This window comes from Loxodonta africana, chromosome 16, assembly GCF_030014295.1.
Source record: "Loxodonta africana isolate mLoxAfr1 chromosome 16, mLoxAfr1.hap2, whole genome shotgun sequence".
NCBI classification, from domain to species: domain Eukaryota; kingdom Metazoa; phylum Chordata; class Mammalia; order Proboscidea; family Elephantidae; genus Loxodonta; species Loxodonta africana.
In genome coordinates, this window is record NC_087357.1 from 18,560,154 (window position 1) to 18,578,396 (window position 18,243).

Below are 18,243 nucleotides of genomic sequence, written 5' to 3' on the forward strand. Positions count from 1 at the left end.
AAAAAAAAAAATATATATATATTTTTTTGCCTTGGAAATCCTACGGGGCAGTTCTCTTCCTATAGGGTTGCTGTGAGTTGAAATCAACTCGATGGCAGTGGGTCGTAGCAGCAGCAGCACTTCTGGTGGTTACCTCCATATCTGTATATAATGTCCTTACAAAAAACCTCAAACCCACTGCCTTCAAGTTGATTTTGACTCATAGTGACCCTATGAGAGAGAGTAGAACTGCCCCATAAGGTTTCCAAGGCTATAATCTTTATGGAAGCAGACTGCCACATCTTTCTCCCAAGGAGTGGCTAGTGGGTTCGAACAGCCAACCTTTCAGATAGTGGCCTAGCACTTATTCACTTCACCACCTGGACTCCTTCAATGTGCTTATACTATCAGTATTTTTATTGATCAACTTCAGACATACATGATCAATGAACTTTCAGCAGTAATAAATGAGGAGTTGACTCTCTTATTTCCTGTATCAGCCAAGGTTCCGTCAAGAAACAGAAACCATGCCAGTTATTTTACTGTAAGAATTGCTAATTAGGTACTGGAGAACTGAGAAGACAAAAGGAGACACTGCAGTAGAAAATTTCAAATGCTCCTTTAAAGAATTCTTAGGTCAGAGAGCAAATAAAACATTTCAAATGCAGAATACATTAAAATATAATGATAGGGAAAACACAGTTCAAAATCTCTGAAATAAAACGGACGGTATATTCATTTAAAAAGGTATAGCTTTAAACACTTCTGTTCCTAAACTAGAAACCAAGAAAAGTAGTGAATTAATAGTTCAACTCAAGAAAGTAGAAAAAGAACAAGTAAAGTTGAAGAAAGAATTTAATTAGCAAAAATAAAAAGAAAATAATGAATTAGAGAAATGGAAAAACAATTGAATTGATAAATCTATGTGGTAGTCACTATGAGTCGGAATTGACTTGATGGCAACGGGTTATGTGGTTGTTGCTTAATAAAACCAGAAAGACAGATCATAATTGAGATGGCACGTTTAAATAAATAGAGGGCAAGAGCCAAAGATGTGGAAGAAATAAAAATGTTGATATTTTATACAAATTTATGGTAAGAAAATGGAAATTCCAGGTCAAATCTCACTCCTTACACCTAGATAAATCTCAGATACATGAAGATTTCAAAGAAAAAGCAAAGCAATAAAATCATGAAAGGAAAACAGTACAATTGTTCACAATCTTGGAATGGCGAAGGCTTTTCTCAACAACACAAAAGCCCAAAAGCCATAAAGAAAAAGATGGATAATTTCGATTTCATAAAATGCTAAACTTCACATGATGAGAAGTAAACTAAATAAAACAGAAATGTAAACAACAAACTTGAATATGTTTGCCAAATATCTGACTGAAAAAGAACAAATTACTATTCCAGGTTTTTATAAATAAATTAGAAAAAAAGCAAACTTAAGAAAAACGTACATGAGACATGAAGATCTCATCCACAGAAGATATACAAATGGCCAGAAACATACAAGAGAATATTTAAACTTCCTGGTAATTAAAGAAATGCATATTAAAATAACAAAAAGTGTTCATCCTGGTGGTATACATTAAATCTTCATACCTTTCCAGGGTAGATGGCCTTATTGTTCCCACTGCTTTACTCTCCCTCCCTCTAAGTGGATTAGACGCTCTCACCTTAGGCACGTGCCTTGCAGTGCCTACCTGTGCTTTGCCAGTGGAAGAGAGTATGCCAAGTCTGAATGCCTGCTTTAATCGTCTTTGTATGGTTCAGCCATTGCATCCTGTCCCACTGCCCCAAGAGCAGCATGTTCTGAGCAGGGGCTAGTCCTTTAGCTTGGATCTGGAAGAAGACTGCTGGACCAGAGCCACAGCCAACCTAAGGCTATTGCAGCCAAAATATAACATGAGCGAGAAATAAACCTTAATTTTTGTAACCCAGTGAGATCTGGGGACTATCTGTTACCACAACTTAACCTAGAAAAATCTAATTAATACAACTTTTAATACAACAAAGGGGCTTGAGGACAGGCTTAAAAAAATCCACATGAAGGTGGGGGGCAAGAGCAAAGACGTGAAAATGACAGGAGAGATGATGAGAGACGTGAGACAGACACACAAATACACACAAATTAATACAATTCCACTTAGTTATAGAGTAATCTGCATTATGGTTCATTATAATGGATGCAATGCAAAACTGAGCAAGATAATCATTTTTTCTATGTCTTCATTTATTCACATACATATGCTGTGTGCCAGGTAGTGTGGGCCTCCCATCTCACTTAATTCTCAGCCCTAGGCAGTAGGTCATTCTACACATGTCATAAAGCTCACAAGGACAGTTTCATGATAGTTCAGCTTTCATTATGGCTTATACCCTTGACCATCCTAAGTTACACCTCATTATCACAGCATTTAGCTAGAACTCCCCTGAGTATTTGCTTCTTCTGGCTATATGTATATGTATAAAATAAATGTTTATAATATATATTTTATATATATATATATATTTTTTCTGCTCCATTTGTGGCTACAGAACTACCAGTTATGTGTATTTGTGTGTCTGTCTCACATGTGTGTCATTATTTCTGCTGTCATTTTCACATAGTTGCTCTTTCCCTTCACCTTCGTGTGAATTTTCTCAAGCCCGTCCTCATGCGCCTTTGTTTCTTGCTGCTTCTAAGGCGGTTTTCACTTCCATAATGGTTTCATTTTCTTAGTTTTCTTTCCTTTGGCCTTTCAGTATGGCATGTAGTACCTCCTTAGTCTGTCTTCCCCTGGCATTCTGTGGGGGTAGCAGTAAGTTTGAAGCAGAAGCTTCCTCACCTCTGTGGCTCACCCATACTTTTGGTCTTCATCTCTTGGAAGCCTTTCTGAACCCTCTCATCAACTCTGTAAAATTTGTTCCCTGCTCAAGATTGGAGGATATGGGTCAAACTTCTACTGTCCTTTTAAAACCTGGCCCATATTTCATTGTATCTGGTAAATAGATATTTGCTTCTGTGATTTGGGATTGCAGACATGCCCTCATTTTGTTATCGTAGGGTTTGTTTGTTTGTGGTAAGTTATGCAAACATATACTACTTGAAAGCAAAGAATATTCTTTACTAAAAATTGTTCTACCAGATATCTTTATTATTACCATAGAAATGAATAATTAAAATAATAAAACAGGACACACTAAGCATTTAAAGATAACTCAGTGCCAGAACTTTAAAGTATAATGTCTCATTCTGTAAAAAGATGGCATGGTGGTCCCAGACCTCCCCAGCAAACTTCAGGAGAAGGAGGAGAGAGAATCAAGATCAGTATTAGCCCAAAGCTGATTCCTATGAGGTGGAGATCAGACATACCTCCTCTCTTCAATCTTTTTACCAATTCTGACACCAGCTGTCCCTCCCAGGGCACTCTCTACTTCTTTGTTGGGTTAGATAATTCATTGCAATGGCCACATAGAACTCACAGACCATACTCACAGTTACGGGGTTTATTAGGGAAGTAACAGGTTACAGTTCAGGGGCAGGAACAACTCAGGATACAGTTCTTTGGTCAGAACAGCTTCTCGGCCGTGCCTATAAGCAGGCTCTCCCTCGGCCCTTGGCCCCTCAGCCCCTTGGCCTGGCCTTTGCCCTGCTCAGGCAAGTGTTGCAGAGCTCTTTAGCTCTGCCAATACCTGCCCAGAGGCACCCCATCCTGCCAATAAGCCTCCTGCCCGAAGGTAATCAGCTCTCTCACTCCACGGGTCAGCACGCTCACTATAGCCAACTCACTCCACGGGCCAGGAAGCCCCCGTGCTGTCTTGAGCTGACCTCCTGGCTCTGCTGCCACTGTTTCTCTGCTACCACTTCTCTCTGTCTCACGCCATCTTGGATGTTACAGCTCTCTGTCTCCTAGGTCTAGGGGGTTCTTGGTGCAAGGACCGTGGGTCCAAAGGATGTGCACCACTCCTGGCTCTTCTTGAAGGTAGTGAGGTCCCCTCTCCTTGCCTCTGGGGTGGCTCATCTTAAGCCTAGCAGGATGACAAAACTGATTAATCTCCTTGTTAGGTTTCCATACACCTAATTTGCATGGTCCCACCCCCACAAGCATTCTATGCACCTTATTTGCATTGTTAGCAAGCTGTCCAATCCCCATGGTGGGCCACAATCACCTTATTTGCATAGTCTCACCCCATCATTTTGTGGAAGTCATAAGACCATAAATGGCTAAAAGGGCCATATTAAGTAATTCACTGCACCACACATTCCTAACACCCACATTAAATCCCCAAACTTAAATTTATTTTTAAAAAGTAAAAAGAAACAAAGAAAAAAATGAAGGAAAATGTGGGTATTGTCTTTAAAATATATATCAAATATTTTCATATACTACTTGGGAAATATTTCAAGGAAGACAAAGTAGGCTCTTGGATGGATTAAGAGTTAATACTTAAGTACCTACCAAGTAAATATTCATAAAAACTCATTTCTCCTTACCTTTTCTCATCTCCTCAGTCAATTTCTAAAGACATCTGTTACTGGAAAGGGGCAAGGAAAGGACTTGCTTTCCTCAGGGCGCTTACACATGACAATGAGTGCTTAGATACTATGGAAAGGACCTGTAGCCCTTTGCCCAGAATGGATAGAGGGCCTGTTTTGTTGATCATACTATTTCAGCAGGACATAATCAAAACATCTCCAAAGTTCCTCAAGTAGAAAGAGCTAATTTGCATGTTATCTAAACACTAAATACAGCCTTACGTTATCTATTTAGTTTGCTGGATTAGATAAATTAAGCACTTACTAAAAAACAAGGGTAGTGGTTTACAGCAATAAAGGTTATCAACTATTTTCAGAGACCACTTCAAATGCAGCATATTACATGAAGCTGGTGTTATTAGGTTTAGAAATCACATAAATTGGCATGTGAGTTTGTACTTTCCTAATTCCCATTTTCTAAATTTTTTTTTTTTTTTCTGTACCTTACTGTGAGCAGCCTTTTCCAATGAAACAGAAAAGCTGGAAAGTAGGTTCATTAATTTTTTTCAAGAAATATTTATTCAAGTGCCTATTATATGCCAGATACTGTTAGCATTGGGGATTCAGCAGTGGAAAAAATAATCCTACCCTCATGGAATGTATAGTCTAGAAGCGGTGGGAACAGAGAATACGTAAGAATAGATAGAGAGATAAAATATGTCGTATGCTAAACAGTGACTGGTGGTGGGAGAAACAGAGCCTTGAAGAAGTGCAGGGAGTATGCACGTTTAGGTGAGGAGGGGTCTGCAATTCAATAGGGTAGCCAGGGAAGACCTCACTAAGAAGGTGGCATTTGAATCACAATCTGAAGCCCACAAACTGGGTGGGAAGAGCATTCCAGACAGAGGGAGGAGACAGATGCGTCTAGTGTGGTTGAGGAATGAAGAGCAGGTCGCTGTGGCTGGAGCTGAATGAACAAGGGGGAGAGACAGGTCCACAACCCACTATCTGCATTTTTAAAATCCAAATATCTCTATAAGGGAAGAAAACCGTGTTTTTTGTTTGTTCCATCATTCGTTTTTTTAGTGTGTATCCAACCCATTTGGCAGAAAAAGCTACTTTTAGTTTATTTATACTCTTTATACCACTTAATGTGAATATTCATCTATTTTACTGCAGAAATATTTGTGTCTTTGTTTATGAGGTGCTGCCCCGTATCCCTCTGGGGGCTTATGTATTATACAGCCTGTTTCCCACAGTGACTTTCTAAAATCTGGCTTCTGGAATGCAGCTGGCCCCAGGGGGTTTGAATAAGGCCTCTTGGATATGTAGCAGGGGATGGTGTTAGATAGGGGCAAAGCGCATTGCGCCTGGTAGACCACTGTAAGCCCTTTAGCTTTTACCCTGAAATAAGATGGGGAGTCACTGTAGGGCTTTTAGCAAAAAAGTGACATAGACTGATTTAGGTTGGCTTTTGTGTTGAGAATAGACTGAAGTGTAAGGAGGAGGAGGAGAGCTTGCACTCGGGAAGAGGAAGAGGCAGGGTGATGCTGACATTCCTCAATAAGACAATCCCAACAAAGGAAGAGATAGGAGGTGGTGACATTCCTCAATAAGATGGTCCCTACATAGTTAAACTTTAAGCCAAGGAAATAGTCTTCATGGGTGGGGTCTTGTCCTGGCTTTTAAATGTTAATAGTGACAGATCAAGAGACAAAAGGAGTATAGAACCCTAAGAAAAAGACTATGGTGCACTCAGATTCTTTCTCTACCTGAGTAGCCCGCTTGACATTTCCTAGTCAAGTGTACTTTTACAACTAACTCTCTGCTTGCTAATAAACCTCTGCTCCCTTGGCACTATTTGTGTTTGAGTTCTTTCCTACACCAAAGACAAGAACCGAGGCCATTCTCCAGTAACAGAAGTAGAGCAACAGTGGAGGAAGAGACCATCTAGGAGGCTATTGTAATAAACCAGGTTAGAGGCTATGGTGGCTAAGCCCAGGGTAATAGTAGTGGAGGGAGACAGAAGTGGTCAAGTTCTAGATATATTTTGAAGGAGGATTAATTTTTTTTTTTTGCTGATCAATTGTAGTGAGGTGTGACAGAAAGAAAAGCCAATGATGGTGCTAAGGTTTTTGGCCCAAACAAGACTAAAATTGCCATTAACCAGGATCGAGTAAACTTCTGGAGAAGCAGGCTTTGGGGATAAAGATCAAGAGCCCAGTTTGGGGCATATTAATTTTCTTCAGCTTCAGCTTGAACTTGCATATGAGCAGTTGATGGTCTGTTCCACAGTCAGCCCCTGGCCTTGTTCTGACTGACGATATTGAGCTCTCCATTGTCTCTTTCCACAGACGTAGTGATAATTTGATTCCTGTGTTTTCCATCAGGTGAGATCCATGTGTATAGTCACCATTTATGTTGGTGAAAAAAGGTATTTGCAATGAATAAGTCACCAGTCTTGCAAAATTCTACCATTTGATCTCCAGCGTGGTTTCCCTCACCAAGGCCATATTTTCCAACTACTGATCCTTCTGTTTTGTTTCCAACTTTCGCATTCCAGTCACCAGTAATTATCAATGCGTCTTGATTGCATGTTTGATCAATTTCAGACTGCAGAAGTTGGTAAAAATCTATTTCCTCATCTCGGCATTACGTGGATATATGAGAATGGAATTCAAGGGAGAGGTTCAGTTGGAGATACAAATTTGGAAGTCATTAGCATAAAGATAACATTTAAAGCCATGAGTATGGATGAGATCACCAAGGGTGTGACTGCAGGTAGAGAAAAGGGAAGGTCCAAAGACTGAGTCCCAGAGCACTCCATCATCAGGAAATCAAGAAATGAAGGGGAACTAGCATAGGAGACTGCTAAGAAACAGTTAGTGAAATAGGAGGAAATCCAGGAGAAGGTGGCATCCAGGAAGGCTATTTACAAAAGGACTGCCAGAGAAGGGAGTGATCAAGAGTGCCAAATACTGCAAAGTCCAATTAGATAAAAATGGAGAACTGACCACCAGCTTATTATACATGGAGTGATTGGTGACTTTGACAAGTGCAGTTTCAGTGGACTGGCAGGGGTGAGACCTGATTGGAGTAGGTTCAAGAAAGAAGGTGGGAGTGAGGAGGAAGGATAGGAAAGAGCGATACAGACAGTTCTTACGTGGAGTTTCCAAGGCGGGAGAAATAACAACCTGTTTGTGTGTCAACGGAGATGATCCAGTAGAGAGAAGGGTACTCGGTGAAGCAGGGGAAAGAGAAGGGCGTATTCCTGAGTATTATCCTTGAGTGAGGTGAGAGGGCATGGAATTTAATACAGAGGTTGAAGGTTGGCCTTTGCTTGGAACGAGGATGGTTCATCTCCTGTGGACAGGGAAAACGCAGAGCATACGGGCAGGTATATTCACGTAGATGGATAGATGTGGTGCTGGGAGCTTGTGGATAGTCTCTTTTCTCTCTCTTTCCATTTTCTTATTGAAATAGGAAACAAGACCATCAGCCAAGAATGTAGTGGGCAAGGAGGTTTGAGTAGCAAAGAGAATGAAATAGCCCAGGAGCCTGGAAGACTGAATGGCCTAGGGAAATATGGTAAAATGGCTAAGAAGCTTTAGGGCCCTCTTTAGTTTAATGCCCATGAATTTAAAGTAAGACGGTCTGCATGGTTTGCATTTTTCTCCAGGTTGCAAGTGTGGGTGGAGAGTAGGTGAGGAGTCAGGTTCAACCAAGGTTATGGTTAACCCTTTTGTGCCCAGTGGCACATACACCAACCATGAAATTTTTAGTTTCTGGATTTATTGGAAAGCTTCTGTACCACTGACAGTGCATGCTACCACAAGGCAGGGACCTTTATGATTGTTTGAAACTGAGGAAATGGGCATGTTTTTACAGGGTATTGTATGAAGTGTCTGAATTTTTGGTACAAAGAATAGAAATTTTGAAGATTTTAATTTGTAACACATATGTACCAACAGATCCCAGTGGGGACTCTGGGATACAATTAGTGCTATTTCATAAACCAAACCAAAACCAAACCCAGTGCCATTGAGTCGATTGCGACTCATAGCAACCCTATAAACACTGAGAGTAGGCTTGTGGGAGAGGGCAACAACAACGAAAATCCGTAGCACCTCCCAAAAATTCAGACATACTCAACGATTCAGCATGCTTCCATTAATGAAAACATGGTATCAACAAAAAATTCAAGCAGGTAATAACTGGATCACTAAAGGATGAAATAAAGCAAATCAAAAGTGTCAGGGAAGCCCAGGGTATATGCAAAGAAGTGACTATGGTGATTGGCCACAGGATTTAAACTGGGTAAAGAGGGAACTAAGAAGAGATGACTACCAGATAAAAAGAAAATTTTAAACAAAATATGCAGTTATATAAAATTTAGATAATATGTGTATTTGTACAGCACACATATGTCCATTGCACAGTGGCCATAACTTAAAAAACTGAATCTATATTACATTTGTATTATTACCTTTATATTACATATACTAAACTTGTAACAGATTTGCATCCGGCCCTCTGGTACCTTACATTTTACAATTTGTGCTTAATTCAATTAGCTTTCAAACAGAAGTCATTCCCTGTTGAAATGCAAATATTTCTGAGAAATTTTAGGGAAGTTTTATCAATCACAATTGTGTCTCTAGAGCTTAACACAATGCCTGCACATAGTAGGTGACTGTTGAATGAACTTATGTCTGACTTTTCAAATATGTACTACCATCTTTGTGAAGAGTAGATTTCGAGAGGCAGGCTGTGAGTGGAGATAGAAAAGGGGACACTGAGGTCAAGAAGGAGGAGAAAGTGACAACAGGAGAAAGCAGCAGACCAGGGCAGACTTGGCACACTTCTTCATCCTGCCCTGGAACTCATCTGCCTAACTGCTTTCAGCATTCAATCCGAAGTACCCTGGGGCAGAAAAACCTGGCAAAATAGGGCACAGTGCGGGGTAGGTGCTCAATAAATATTTGTTAAATTGGTGAATTGAAAAGTGAAAATTAATATAATTCCATCCCATCACCTTCTATCCCACAGAGGATAGCTGGCGGGTGGGGATTGAAAATGCTGAACTGAAAGTCAGAGATTGGCCACTGCCACCAAGTAGCGCCGACACCTTATGCAGCTAACCTCTCTGGGTTTTGCTTTCTTCACCTGTGAAAATAAGAGCTAACATTTGTTGATTGCTCACTATTAATAGGGGCCAGAACCTGCAGTTAACACTTTATGTGAATTTATTTATTTAACTTGTTTCACAACCCTAAACCAAACCCATTGCCGTCGAGTTGATTCTGACTCATAGTGACCCTATGAGGTTGTTACTATGATTGTCCTAGTATTATAGATGAAGCATTGAGGTTAAGTACTGTTAAAGTTAAACAAATACCCAAGTAGCAGAACCAGAATTCAAACCCAAGCAGAGACAGCATTCAAACCAATGGCTGAACCGAAGGTAAGATTTGATGACTACCTTCTTAAAAAAAAAATTAGCCACTATAATATCTGAACCACTACACTGTACTTTAAAAGTCTGCTACATGACCTCTTTCGACACTAAAATCTGTTGATGCTATTTTGGTTAAAACAAGTAAAATAATTAGTGCTTATAGGTATAGTATTAAACCAGAGAAATAGGAGCAGACAAAACCAGTAACAACTACATAAGTTACGTAGAAGTCCACAGTATAAACAGCTCAAGTCAATGTCTATTGAGTTAATGTATGAGAAAGGTCCCTCCACAAAATCTTGACCCAAATGGAAGAAATCAACATGGAAGTTTCAATCAACGTTATTCATTCAAACACTTATTAAGCGTCTATCATGAGTGAGGTAGTGAAATGGGTGTGTACATATTTTGTCATTTACTGCTGCAACTTATGAGTGAAGAAATTGAGAGTTTAATAGATGAGTTACTTGTCCAAGTCCATGAGGCTAGTAAGTGGCAGAGCTGGGAGCCTGATACGAGACTGTCCAGGACTTTTACATTATTGGAAATAGATACTTCTCATGTGCTCAGTTCTTTCAGTAGTTTTTTTAAAAAGGCACATTTCCTTAGATAATTTGATGACAAATAGAATTACAAGCAAATATTTCAATTATATCCATAAACATAGGCCATTTCTCTAGACTGAAATTAGTCATTTCTAAAGAATAAAGTCAATGTTGATTGCATTTTGGATATGAATATACTCATTATTTTTAATGAACTTATTATACATTATAAGTCTTACCTCTTGATGTGCCAAAGAATAAGAGTGCAGCAATCCAAATTCTGAACATCTAAGTTGATTAAAAAAAAAAAAAGTCACACAAAAATCTCCTAAAGAACTTTACTTACAAAGTCACTTGCCTATAAACTACTAAAGTTTTCTTCAAAATGCCACCACTCGATATAGGAGCTCTAGGTCTAGAAGAGCACGTAGCTCACACTGCCTTTAATTCTCATGCCTACAAAGTGAAATGTGCTGTAGCCTAGACTCCTGGCTCCATATGAAGAAATATAATTAGCTGGGTGTGCCTTACATCACATAACTGGTGACTAAAACTTCCGAGGGTTTGTTGTTTCATCATTAATAATATTTTGGTTAGACACAAACGGAGTCATTCCAGAAACTTACTTTAAGGCTTCAAGATTTTAGATAATAAACATTTAAATGGTAATTTTTCCAGACTGTGATGAGACATTTTCAGTGTTTTTTTTTTCCCTAACATTTCTCAGTATAAGCATCCACTTAATACAAGCATACCCTCCTAAAGTAAGTCGTGAGTTAAATGATACACGGCTCATCTGCCCCTCTTACCTGTGTGGCAATATCACATAGCAGTTATCATCGCTGACCCCAGAGCCTGACCCCTGGGCTCTTCCACTTACTGCCAGCATGGCTTTGGGCTATTAAGTCTCACTGTGCTTTTCCTCATCTGTAAAATGGGGATGATTATGGCTCCTAATTCATAAGGTCATTGAAGTGGTTAAATTACTTATTATATGTACAGTACCTGGTACAGAAGTAATATATTGTTAATTTGTATTACTGTCATTTTAAAATATGTTAATGTTCATATGGGCAAATTTAAGTTCCCATGTAGGTAAATACACATTTACATAATTTTATATAGTAAATAAAACCCAAATCCATCGTCATCGAGTCAATTCCAATTCATAGCAACCCAACAGGACAGAGTAGAATTGCCTCACAGGGAGTTTTCAAGACTGTATGCTTTACAGAAGCAGACTGCCACACCTTTCTCTCACAGAGCAGCTGGTGGGTTTGAACCACCAACCTTTTGGTTAACAGCTTAACCACTGCACCACCAGGGCTCCTTTTATACTTTAGTAAAATTCAAATTTGCTTTTTTTTTTGCTACTATGTTAACTTAGTAAACCCTGTGGCGTAGTGGTTAAATGCTACAGCTGCTAACCAAAAGGTGGGCAGTTCATATCCACCGGTTTCCAAGAATCCTTGGAAACTGTATGTGACCTGTACAGAAGCAGATTGCCAGGTCTTTTCTCCCACAGAGTCACTGGTGGGTTCAAACTGTTGACCTTTCAGCTAGCAGTCAAGAGCATACGTAACCTTTGTGCCACTAGTGCTCCTGAACCTGCTATGGCACTTCATATATCACAGACTTGTTAAGCATTTACCTGTTCATCTCCTCCCCTAGAATGCTCTGTTCTGAGACAAGGGCTGGGTTTTGTTCGTTTCTGGGCCCCCAGCATCTAGAAAAAGGTCTATCAGATTTCAACATTTATTGAAAGAAAAAAAAAATAGCAGTAGATTTCATTGATCTCATATTGTCCAAGGAAAATTCTTATTCTAGAGAGATTATCAATCTCAAAGATAAAGACTCACTCTAGCAATTATACTTAACAAGGATCGGCTTGCTGAAATCATGGCAGCTCTGCTGAGAAAATGCTGCACATTGCAGTTAATGATAAAAAAAATTCATCACAAAATCAAAGCTGTGTCTACATATGACAGCACACCAAAGTAAGGAAAAAGAGCAAATCAACTGAGTTCTTTTTTTTTTTTTTTTGTATTTTCCATCTTTTTATTCCTATGTGTTGTTTTTTTAAAAAATAATTTTTATTGTGCTTTAAGTGAAAGTTTACAAATCCAGTCTCTCACATAGAAACTTATATACACCTTACTACATATTCCCATTTACTCTTCCCCTAATGAGTCAGCTCACTCCCTCCTTCCAGTCTCTCCTTTCATGACCGTTTTGATAGTTTCTAACCCTCTCTACCCTCCCATCTCCCCTCCAGACAGGAGATGCCAACAAAGTCTCAAGTGTCCACCTGATGCAAGTAGCTCACTCCTCATCAGCATCTCTCTCCAACCCATTGTCCAGTCCATTCCATGTGTGATGAGTTGTGTTTGGGAACGGTTCCTATCCTGGGCCAACAGAAGGTTTGAGGACCATGAGCGTTAGGATTCTTCTAATCTCAGTCAGACCATTAAGTCTGGTCTTTTTATGAGAATTTGGGGTCTGCATCCCACTGTTCTCCTGCTCCCTCAGGGGATCTCTGTTGTGCTCCCTGTCAGGGCAGTCATCGGTTGTGGCCAGGCACCGTCTAGTTCTTCTGGTCTCAGGATGATGTAAGTCTCTAGTTCATGTGCCCCTTTCTGTTTCTTGGGCTCATAATTATTTTGTGACCTTGGTGTTCTTCATTCTCCTTTGATACAGGTGGGTTGAAACCAATTGATGCATCTTAGATGGCCGCGTGTTAGCATTTAAGACCCCAGACGCCACACTTCAAAGTGGGATGCAGAATGTTTTCTTAATAGAATTTATTTTGCCAATTGACTTAGATGTCCCCAGAAGCCACAGTCCCCAAACCCCCGCCCTTGCTCCACTGACCTTCGAAGCATTCAGTTTATCCAGGAAACTTCTTTGCTTTTGGTCCAGTCCAGTTGAGCTGACCTTCCCTGTATTGAGTATTGTCCTTCCCTTCACCTAAACTAGTTCTTATCTACTATCTAATCAGTAAATAACCCTCTCCCACCCTCCCTCCCTCCCCGCTCTCGTAACCACAAAAGAATGTGTTCTTCTTAGTTTAAACTATTTCTCAAGATCTTATAATAGTGGTCTTACACAATATTTGTCCTTTTGCATCTGACTAATTTCACTTCGACTGAATTCTTGATCCCACAGTAGATAACAATTTAATTAATTTTGTCTCTGACATGATAAATTATTTTCAGTATTTAGTAAAGCAGAGAATCTCCCAAGATGTCATGATGATTATTTCAATGTTAACATCAGAATGCTGAAGAATATGGCTGTAATTTTAAAATCCCTTTCTAGGTGATTTCTTAATGCATAGTTTTTCAAATCATCTCAAATTTCAAGGAGACAAGCACCATGGCCATTTGGGGGAAGCAAAGGTAGAGTGAAACACACAGTCAAACACGGGAGCCATCTTGTCTTTCACTCATTCATTCAACAAATATTTGAGTGGCTATTATGTGCCAGGCATTATTCTAGGTGCTGGTGATATATCAATGAACAAAACAGATAATAAAGACCCTGCCTTTTGGGATATCATATTACAAGGGAGGCAGCCAATAAACCCAGTAAAGAAGTAAATTATAGAGCATTTGGAAGGGTGGTAAATGTTATGGAAAAAAAGGTAGAACAGGGTAAAGGAGATAAGGTAATTTGGGATTTGATTGGAGGAGGGGTTGCTATTGCAATAGTTTTAATTTGGGTGGTCCAGAGAGGCCTCATTGAGAAAGTGACATTTGAGCAAAGAATCAAAGCCAGTGATTCGCTGGGGCAAGAGTCTTCCAGGCAGAGAAACAAGTTAGCCCAGGCCCTGAGGCCAGAGTGTGCTTGTGTCTTGGAGGCCGTTGTGTTGGGAGCAGAGGGACAGAGGGCGGGTTAGCAGAGGATGCAATCAGAGAAACTTAAGGCCACAGTGGGTAAGGTCTTATAGGCCATCTTAGCAATGCCAGTTTTTTCTCTCAGAAGAAAGAGAGCTGTTTGGGGGGCTCTAAGCAGAGAAGTGTCCTGGCCTAAATTCACTTTTAAGAGGGTCATTCTGACTACTCTGTTGTCAATAGACTCAAGTAGGGCAAAGGCATACCATATCTTTACGAAAATTATGAGCACATTATACATTTATTTGCCAACTGCACAACACTCCTTTGCTATTTTTGTAAGCAAGCTATGTTGTTGTTGTTGTTAGGTGTCCTCGAATTGGTGCTGACTCATAGCAACTCTATGTATAACAGAATGAAACACTGCCTTGTCCTGTGCTATCTCCACAATTGTTGCTATGTTTGAGCCCATTGTTGCAGCCATTGTGTCAATCCATCTCACTGAAGGTCTTCCTTTTTTTCTCTAACTTCTACTTTACCAAGCATGATGTCCCTCTCCAGGGCATGATGCCTCCTGATGACATGTCCAAAGTAAGTGAGATGAAGTCTCTCCATGCTTGCTTTTAGGATCACTCTGGCTGTACTTCTTCCAAGACAAATTTGTTCATTCATCTGGCAGTCCATAGTATATTTACTATTCTTTGCCAAAACCATAATTCAAAGGCATCAATTCTCCTTTGGTCTTCCTTATTCATTGTCCAGCTTTCGCATGCATATGAGGTAATTGAGAATACCATGGCTTAGGTCTGGAGCACCTTAGCCTTCAAAGTCACATCTTTTTTTTGTTGTTGTTAAACATTTTAAAGATATCTTTTGCAGCGGATTTGCCCAAATGCAATATGTCATTTGATTTACTGACTGCTGCTTCCATGGGCATTGATTGTGGCTCCAAGTAAAATGAAATTCTTGACAACTTCAATCTTTTCTCCATTTATCATGATGTTGCTTATTGGTCCAGTTGTGAGGATTTTTGTTTTCTTTATGTTGTGGTGTAAACCATAGTGAAGGCTGTGGTCTTTGGTCTTCATCAGTAAGTGCTTCCAGCCCTTTTAGCTTTTAACAAGCAAGGTTGTGTCATCTGCATATTGCAGGTTTTTAATGAGTCTTCTTCCAATCCAGGTGCTACATTCTTCTTCCTATAGTCTGTCTTCTCATGTATTTGCTTAGCATACAGATTGAATAACTACAGTGAAATGATACAATCCTGACATACACCTTTCTTGATTTTAAATCATGCAGTATCCCCTTGTTCTGTTTGAATGTCTGCCTGTTGGTCTATGTACAGGTTCTGTATAAGCACAATTAAGTGTTCTGGGATTCCCATTCTTCGAAATGTTATCCATAATTTGTTATGATCCACACAGTTGAGTGTCTTTGCATAGTCAATAAAACACAGAGCATCTCAAGCACAGATTTGACACATTGAACACTAACGACTAAAGACCAGACATGTTGTGGGATGACATCAAGGGCATCATACATGAAGAAAGCAAGAGGTCATTAAAAAGAAAGAAAGGATCAAAATGGATGTCAGAAAAGACTCTAAAAGTTGCTCTTGAATGTAGAGTAGCTGAAGCAAAAGGAAGAAATGATGAAGTAAAAGAGCTGAAAAGAAGATTTCAAAGGGCAGCTCGAGAAGACGAAGTAAAGTATTATAATGAAATGTGCAAAGAGTTGGAGTTAGAAAACCAAAAGGGAAGAACATGCTCGAGATTTCTCAAGCTGAAACAACTGAAGAAAAAATCCAAGCTTCAAGTTGCAATACTAAAGGATTCTATGGGCAAAATACTAAACAACACAGGAAACCTCAAAAGAAGATGGAAGGAATACACAGAGTCACTGTACCAAAAAGAACTGGTCGATGTTCAGGAGGTATCATATGATCAAGAACCAATAGTACTGAAGGAGGAAGTCCAAGCTGCACTGAAGACATTGGCCAAAAACAAGTCTCCAGGATTTGGCAGAACACCAATTGAGATGTTTCAACAAATGGATGCACTGTTATAAGCACTCACTCGTCTATGCCAAGAAATTTGGAAGACAGCTACTTGGCCAACTGACTGGAAGGGATCCATATTTGTGCCCATTCCAAAGAAAAGGTAAACCAACAGAATGCAGAAATTATCAAACAATATTAACATCATACACAAGTAAAATTTTGCTGAAGATCATTCAAAAGCAGTTGCAGCAGTACATTGACAAGGAACTGACAGAAATTCAAGCTGGATTCAGAATAGGATGTGGAACAAGGAATATCACGCTAATGTCAGATGGATCTTGGCTGAAAGCAGAGAATACCAGAAAGATGTTTACTTCACTGATGCCACGTGTTGTATATGTGATACAGTAATAGGAAGACCAGGTAGAAGGGTGTTAGAATAATCCAGGTGAGAGATGATGGTGTCTTGGAACAAGGGCAGTGGAGGGGGTGAGTAGCAAATTGATACAATATAGTTTGAAGGTACGTCAAGCAGTTACTAATGAAGATCAAAGACCACAGCCTTCAGTATTGATTGCACCTCAACATAAAGAAAACAAAAATCCTCACAACCGGACCAGTGAGCAACATCATGATAAACGGAGGAAAGACTGAAGTTGTCAAGGATTTCATTTTACTTGGATCCACAGTCAACGCCCACAGAAGCAGCCGTCAAGAAATCAAAAGATGCATTGCATTGGGTAAATCTTCTGCAAAAGACTTCTTCAAATTGTTGAAAAACAAAGATGTCACCTTGAAGACTAAGGTGTGCCTGACCCAAGCCGTGGTATTTTCAATCCCATCATATGCATGTGGAAGCTGGACAATGAATAAGGAAGACCGAAGAAGAGTTGACGCCTTTGAATTGTGGTGTTGGCGAAGAATATTGAATATACCATCGACTGCCAAAAGAACGAACAAATCAGTCTTGGAAAAAGTGTGGCCAGAATGCTCCTCAGAGGCAAGGATGGTGAAACTGTGTCCAACATACTTTGGACATGTTGTCAGGAGGGATCAGTCCCTGGAGAAGGACGTCATGCTTCGCAGAGTACAGGGTCAACGGAAAAGAGGAAGATCCTCAACGAGGTGGATTGACACAGTAGCTGCAACAGTGAGCTCAAGCATAACAATGATTGTAAGGATGGCTCAGGACCAGGCAGTGTTTCATTCTGTTGTGCATAGGGTCACTATGAGTCGGAACCAACTTGATGACATCTAAGAACAACAGTTTGAAGGTACAGCCAACAGAGTTTCCTTTGTTATTATCTCCATTCTTTAACTTAGTGCTTGAAGGATACAACGATACAGGTAAGCCCTCAGTACGTGTGCAGAGGTAGGAAAATTCACTTTCTTTTCTGTTTTATTCTCAAATAACAATGAGTTTTCTCTCCTGAGTATCTTCAGAAGAATTCTTAGCCTGTTTGATGGGACAAAAATGTTTTAGTGAATTGGTTTAGCTTAAGTGGTTCAAGGGATGTAATTTTTCCTGAAAATTTTTTGTTATGTGCTTGTAAAATAGATTATACCTCTAACATCTATCTTTTTAATAAGGCCTTATTTGTATGCACATTTTGCAACAATACATTGCTTGCATAGAGACATAAAACAAGCATCTCATATGGAAGTATAACCTCTACTGAGGAAATATTGTTGCAAACAATTACTTTGTGAACTATAGACTATAATTAGATACTCATCACATGCTTGTGAAATTATATACAATAAAAATGAACATAGCGTCAACACAATTCATTATAATTACAAGTTATTCCAGAAGGCTACTGGAAGTTTCCAAGTAGTTCACTTTTCATAATAGTAATTTACTATACTAGAATTTACTCTATTAAAATTACTTTGAAAAATTAATTTAAATTCTTCCACATTCAGCAAAGAAATTGGAGTAATAGAATGTACAAAAATAATGT

The 18,243-nt window shown here is 39.5% G+C and overlaps 1 protein-coding gene across 1 annotated transcript in view; it reads right to left on the minus strand.

Moving 5' to 3' along the window:
* PNLIPRP3 (pancreatic lipase related protein 3) overlaps positions 1-18,243 on the minus strand; it is an 82,616-nt gene that overhangs the window by 31,267 nt on the left and 33,106 nt on the right. The window contains exons 2-3 of the mRNA XM_064269901.1: positions 10,687-10,735; positions 7,836-8,019 (exon numbers count right to left, since the gene is read on the minus strand). Of these exons, the coding sequence (XP_064125971.1) occupies positions 7,836-8,019; positions 10,687-10,735 (233 nt within the window). The remainder of the gene's footprint in view (positions 1-7,835; positions 8,020-10,686; positions 10,736-18,243) is intronic.